General features: G+C 33.7%; 1 protein-coding gene across 3 annotated transcripts in view; it reads left to right on the forward strand.

The window, feature by feature from the left end:
• Zdhhc17 (zDHHC palmitoyltransferase 17) overlaps positions 1-4,629 on the forward strand; it is a 94,739-nt gene extending 90,110 nt beyond the window's left edge. Inside the window, exons 17-18 of one of the 3 annotated variants that reach the window (XM_076854897.1) lie at positions 495-589; positions 1,695-4,628. In XM_076854897.1, the coding sequence (XP_076711012.1) occupies positions 495-589; positions 1,695-1,833 (234 nt within the window). In that variant the 3' untranslated portion in view covers positions 1,834-4,628. Of the gene's footprint in view, positions 1-494; positions 590-1,694 lie in introns of all 3 variants that reach the window. The other 2 variants (XM_076854896.1, XM_076854898.1) reach the window with 2 other exon arrangements.
• The last annotated feature ends 2,646 nt before the right edge of the window (positions 4,630-7,275 follow it).

The raw sequence follows: 7,275 nt of genomic DNA on the forward strand, positions 1-7,275 counted from the left end.
TTATTTCATGCAAATATCAGTTTTTCCAAAGTCAAGGGTTTTTATTTTGGCAGGGCGGGCAGCAGGTAACAGGGATTGAACTCGGGAATTTAACCACTGAGCCACATCCCCAGCCCTTTTTTCTGGGTTGCTTAGTGCCTTGCTGTTGCTGAGGCTGATGCTGGGATTACAAGTGTGCACCACAATGCTTAGCATTAAAATTAAAATTTTTTTGAAAGCTCATTCTGAAAGAGGCTGATGGAGGGGTGGCATATGTAGTATCTGCGTGTCTCCAGTGCACAATGCCAACTGACCTGTTATTAAATATCTTTCCTATTTAACTGGTTACTTTTCAGAGTTAAAATGATATGATGTAAACTAGCTCAATAAGCTCCTAGTGGGAAACTAAAAACAGTTCGTGTTCCTCTCTATCTTAGTCCTCTTGAGAATTAACTTTTTCTTTTTGTATATTAAATAATCAAGAGAATAATAGATTGCTTTTTCTTTCCTTTTAGATATCATGTTTAGGTATTACTACAAATGAAAGAATGAATGCCAGAAGATATAAGCACTTTAAAGTCACGACAACATCTATTGAAAGCCCATTCAAGTATGTACATTTTTATAAATTGCATATTTTCCTTTGTTATATAAATTCCTTAGTGAGCAAACAGTAATAATCTAGTGAATATGTTGAAGAGAGGTGTTTTGGGTATGGCAAGAAGATGTGAAATAGGAAATATTTATTAGCAATATAAAAACTAGATTTTAATTACTACTGAATTTATGATTTCTGCAGAAGTAGCATTGGTTAGTGTATCAACACACCATAACATAACATAGAATTCATCACATTAACTGTGTATAAATTTGTGGTATCTCTTTTAATATACATATATATTTAATTTGATTACATGAAATATTTAAAACTGAGTTTTGTGTAAGCTGATACCTACCCTTGAGTATTTGTAATTTTATTAATTATTGCATATGTCTAGAAGTAAGTAAGTGTGCTTTTATATAAAAAAGAGAGGATTCTCTTATTGGTACAGTAATTATACAAGATGTACAACTGACTGTTTTTTCAATAACAAAGATGTTATTGAAGTTCTAAAATTACCTGAACTTACTCTTGACATTTCTTTTTTAATTGTTACTAGTAGTTCTATTGCCAAATTCATGTCATATACAATTATTTTGTCTTTTGCTTCCTTTCTCAATTTGGAGAGGAATTGTTTCCTTGCCAAATAAAAAATTATTTGGACCACTGGGTGCATTGGCATATCCTACTTATTCTGGAGACTGAGACAGGAGGATTGCAAGTTTGAGGCGAGCCTCAGCAACTTAGTGATATTCTGTCTTCAAATAAAACATTGAAAAAAAAAAATAGGACTGGAGACGCAACTCAGTCTTAAAGTGCCCCTGGGTTCAATCCCCATTACCACTCCTCTCCCTCTGCAAAAAACTGTGTGTGGCACAGGAATGAAATAAATGCAACCTTTTAAATTAGCAAAAGAATAAAAGCAATTGTATCAGAGTTGTGGAAAACATAATTCACTTTTTAAAAAAATAATGATAAATTGGTTCTTTTTTTGCAATTAACCTGAGTTTTTATGTTTGAGGAAAAAAATGGATTTAACACCAAAATTATGTTGAACTCACATTAAATCATTTGTATTAATTATTTTTTTTTCTTTTTGGGTGGCCATTTATAGCCATGGATGTGTAAGGAATATTATAGACTTCTTTGAATTTCGATGCTGTGGCCTCTTTCGTCCTGTTATCGTGGACTGGACCAGACAATATACAATAGAATATGACCAAATATCAGGATCTGGGTACCAGCTTGTGTAGCAACATCTTTATCTTATGAAGCATATTGCTGAGTGGTGCCTGAAAATTGTGTCTGTCCGTGTCTCTCTCTCACTCGAATCCACATCCTTGAACAATAGCATGCTATATGTAGGGCTAACAGTGAATTTTACAGTCTTTTTTTTTCTTCAACATTTTTATTAACAAAAGTCAACATGGACAGAACACACTGCCACTTCTGGGAAGAATAAAGACCATAAAAAGAATCTTAATGGTTGTTAATGTGGGAATTCACAACATACTCAACGTCTGGTTTTGTTCTCATTACATTTTTCATGAAAAAAGGGTGAACTTATTCTTTTGACAGATCTGGTATACTGGTCAGAAATATTCATTTCTAACTAAAACTAAATTTATGTTACATGGTTACATTTTATGATGCATTCTACCGAGTATTGTGCATCTAATTCCAGGAAAATTGTCTGAAATTGATTGACTAGTATTATGTACATTTTAGAATGTACATGTAAATACTGTGATGAAAATCATGTGGTTTTATTAGGGATCTACTGTGTAATGTGTCTCCAAAGGCACAAGAAAATAATGTTCACAAGAAATGTGCTAATATTTTGTTTCTATCAGCCATTGCAATGCTGGTATGTTTCTAGTTCAGTGAAATAATTTGTAGTAACCTTGCTCTGAGGTTTTATGGTCTGATAATAAAGCACTTGCATGAGTATAGTAAGTCATACTATTTTGTTCAAATTTCAAAGCCCTACTATGTGCATGATACACTGCATAGAATGTATACTAGCAGATATTATCCAGTGAAGCATAAATTAGAATTTAATTTGATGTGCAAACAGTCCAATTTTTAAGAGTTGAGGTGAGATTTTCAAGAAAAGGCAAAATAAATAAGCTAATGCAAAAATTCTTAGTAATAGAGGTAAGTGGATATACTTTTTTAAAATTCTGAGCTGCAAAATATAGACAAAATAACAGAGTTTAAGCTATAGTTGGAGCATGATCTCTGTACATAGCACATGGGAATAAAGAAAAGCTAATGGTATTATTTCTGGTTTTTAAAAATGACCTATCAGAAAGCAGGATTTAATCTCCAAGATGATTTCAATTTTCTCAATATTGAATATGTTTTAAAGTTTGTTAATGCTGTCCGAAACAAGTTCAGAAATATTTCCTTATTGTTAAATGTGATGCACTGATCAATTTTTGTTGCAGCATTTCCATACCTTCATGGTGAACTACTTACTAGTCACTGCTTCCATGAATATTGTTTACAAAGTGAGACTTGGTTTAGTCCTCTTAAATGCTGTAGCAAACTGTGGTTCAAGCAACCCGTGGGAAACCTGTGAGAGGGAATGGGGTGGGCTAGGAGGGAGGAAGGATAGTCAGACTGACGACAGATCCTAGACCAGTGTAAAGAATGTGTATCTGTATATAAATAATTTATCAAATAGTTTTCTCTTTATGTCAATATGTGTTAGTGTTTTTAAAGCTGCTGATTTCATTTTATCCAACCAAAAAGAAAAGGGAGATAATTAATGAGCTTCTAGTGATGTTCAATATTGCTGTTAATAGGCATTATACCCTGCAAGTTCACTGCATGTCTGATGCTTGGTAAAATTAGTATTCCCTGTAAAATGCAGATACAGGCATTAAAGCAATCTAGTGGTATACCCGCCCCTTGCCTTAGTAAGAGGAGCAGTGAAAATGTATATAGTTGATGTTCAGTATTTCCAACTACTACCATTTTTATATAGTAGTTTCTTTGACCATAGTCACACATCAAAAAAGATTATCCTTAATGTATCTGGGTGTTTTAATATTAGAAAATTGGCCTATGTCCTTTATTTTTGAAAAGGGAAGAGATGGGTGTGTGGTGGCAATAGCATTGTGCCATTTTGTCATAGAATGTTAAAAAGAAAATGGTTAACTTTACAAATGTGTCTGCTAGTTTTAACTAATTGGGGGAAATTTCTGAAAATTTTTAAATTCAAAGTTATTTATAAAATGCTATTATTTGTTTAATTTTATTGTTATGGGCCACTTCATCTGAAGACTCAGTTGCAATTTATCAAATACATTTTAATCAACTTAATGACTGGTGGTTTTCTGAGTTTGAAAAGAATGTTGTTACCATGTTCTTTCTTTGTGGTACAGTATTCTTTTCAATGCAAAAGAGATGTTTCTCAGTTGAACAGGCAAAAATCTCTAAATGTGTAATTACAAAGAAAATATTTGCAATGAAAATGCTTTAGTACTAAACTATTTCATAGTACCAGTGATATCTGTAATTCATAAATGGTCAGATGGTCAGGAGCCAACTATGCAGCAGTGAACTTACTGTTTAATTATTTTGTAGGTCCTGTGTGTAGAACCAGTTTAACTCAGCTCTAAAGTTATGTATGAAGGTGAACCTTTTGGGAATAGTTCATATCAGCCTCGTTGAATACTTTTAGCAAATAGGAACTTAATTCTCAGCTCTGAACATGAATTACTTCTTTGGCATTTTTTCATTCATAGTTTTTTTCTTTGTAGGAATTTATTTGAAATATTAATAGATGTAAAATGACATCATTATACTTAAGCCATGGGTATTTTTATTTTATATTTTCTTTATTTATAACTGTGCCAAGTATTATTTTGCTACTTACTGTGTTACTCCATGGAAAGAAAAACCTGTAAAGTGTTTAATAAATTAGTTCTCCTTACATAAATTAAATGTCAAAATTTTGTAAAATATTAATCAGAATAAATATTGACTCGTAAGTGTGTGCTTGTCTTTAATTTTACTCAGTTAACTTATATTGAAGAAACTATGGTGGTACCTACAAGATGAAAACATTGTTCTGCATATTTATTATCCTAGTACTAGGATTCAAGTGGCAAACGATTATAGAAATTTGCTTAAATAAAAGGTGAAGTCGGTATTCTAGTAATTTCTAATTCTCTGTGTATTGTGTGTATCATTTTTTTAATATAAATAATACATTTTTTCTAGGAATTTTGGGTTTCATGGGATTAGGATCCTCAGAAAAAATCTCAAGTTTAAATAAATAAATAAAATATTGCAGAATGAAACGTACCAAACACTGATCACACCCTAATGGTAAGGAATCTTTGAGAATTTAAAAAGGAGAAAATTATGGAGGGAGCTTATCCTTTTGTTCACATAATTCTTTATGGTTTGAGAACTCACTGGTATTAAATGAAAATGTTTTCAATTCATAATATTCAATTCATAATTATTTTTGCAATACTGAAAGAAATGCCTCTAGAGCTCAAGCAACAGTATTTTGAACAGTATAAAAAATAAAGCAAGCCGTCAGTGTTCCTTCCAGTCAGGTTCTTTAATCCTCTTCATTATCTGCTTATCCATGTGCATGGCAATCCTTGCCAGACTGGTGGACTGAACCCGAGATGAGGATATGTGGTTCTCATTTATAGATGTATTTGGGAATAAGTTGTACACAACCAGGACAAGAAATCTTCGCTTCTTGTTACAAAGTAAACCTTCAGTTTTGTCAAGTGCTTAATGTAAGAGTTTTTTTTTTAATTTAATGTATTTATGTGCCATTTAAAATAGAAAATCCACAATTCCAAGTCAAACATTCATAATGCCCCTTGACTAGGTCAGCAAGTCATAGCTCAAGGAACCAGATGTGGCTCTTTGAAAATTCTTTTGCCTTTGAATTGAATGTAAATGTTGTGCTCAGGTAAATTTCTGTCGCCATTTACTAGCATTGACAAGTATTTTTTTTAAATATTTTTTTAGTTGACAATGGACTTTTATTTTTGTTTATTTATATGTGGTGCTGAGAATCAAACCCATGGTAAAGTGCCTTACTCGTGCTAGGCAGGCACTTTACCACTGAGCTACAATCCCAGCCCATGACAAGTATTTTTAATAGGAGGCAGTATTTTTAGTACTCAGATTGTTTCCGTTTCTGGCATTAGAAGAGCTTGTTGCTTATGCTGCTGGCATCTGTTGGTTTAGTTTTCATCATATTCGGAAATCTTCCAGTTCTTATTTCAAATATTTTTCCTTCCTCACTTTCAGGAGACTTCAGTTACACATATATTCCATCACTTGACATTGTCGTATAATTTCTTCTAAATTCTTTTTCCTTCATGCTTGGAGTTTCTGTGTCCTTTAGTTCATTAATGTTTCTTTCCGCATTGTCTAGACGTTTCATTTATACCAGTGTATTTTCATCTCATTTTATAATTTTTACCTGCAATGTTTAGACTTTAATATCTTCCATAGTTTGACTTTCTGAAAATATGTAATGTCCTCATGTGCTAATTTTTACATCTTTGCCAGTTCTGGTTGGTTTAGGCATTTTTCACCTTCATTATGTTTTTTTCCTTTGCATGCCTGGTAATTTTTGGTTGAATGCCAAACAATTTGGTACTGGATATTTTTATATTCTTCTTTTTTTTTTTTTTGGTACCTGCGTTTGAACCCAGGGACGCTTAATCACTGAGCCATATTTCCAGCCCTTTTTTGTCTTTTGTTTAGAGGCAAGGTCTCACTGGAGTTGCTTAGGGCCTTGCTAGATTGCTAAGGCTGGCTTTGAATTCACAATTCTCCTGTCTCGGCCTCCCAAGCTGCTGGGATTACAGGTATGCACTACTGTGCCTGGCTTATTTTTATATTCTTGACCAGTTTTTAAGCTTTGTTTTGGGATGCAGTTTCTTGGCAAATTTGATCCTTTCAGGTCTCACTTTTCAGATTTGTTAGGCAAGACCAGAGCAGTGCTCAGTTTAGAGCTAATTATTCCCTGTTACTGAGGCTTAGGTCTTTTGTGTACTCTCTGAAGTTCTGGGAATCTTCTTTCCCCATCTTGCTGGTGGGACCAAGCACTTTGCTGCTCCATGTAAGCAGCAGACTTCTTTCTGAGAGCAGTGGGTCCCCCTCCACCTCCCAGCCCCGGCATCACAGGTATCTAACATGCATTTTTCAGAACTAAGCTGAAGACTTGCAAGTTGGGGTGGTGGTGTCTACATGTCTCAGGTTCTCAATGCACAGCTCTCCAGTCCTGCAAACTAGCAACCTTGATTCTTTGGCACTCTCGGCTCTGTTTCAACTCAAGGTGGCTTCCAGTTCCACTTACACTTTTCCTTCTTGCAGTCTATCCTAACAATTCTCTAAGGAGTAAGCTTTGGCTATTTGTAGGCTAATCTCCACCCCAGAAACTATCCTTTGTTGCCTTATGTCTCGTGTCCTGAAGTTTTTTGTGTAATTTGCCTTTGTTGCTAGTGAAAGGATAAATCTGCCCATTATTTAATCTTGGCAATAGATGAAGTTTGAAGTTTAAAAAATTTAATTTCTAATGTGGAAAATGTTGATAGATAACAAGTGTCAAAAAAAAAAAAAACCAAAAAACAAAAAAAACAACTCGTTGGATTCTTCAGTACCTCACCAATGTAAAGGGATTCTGAGAGCAAGCATTTTGAAAA

Source organism: Callospermophilus lateralis, chromosome 4, assembly GCF_048772815.1.
Source record: "Callospermophilus lateralis isolate mCalLat2 chromosome 4, mCalLat2.hap1, whole genome shotgun sequence".
NCBI lineage: Eukaryota > Metazoa > Chordata > Mammalia > Rodentia > Sciuridae > Callospermophilus > Callospermophilus lateralis.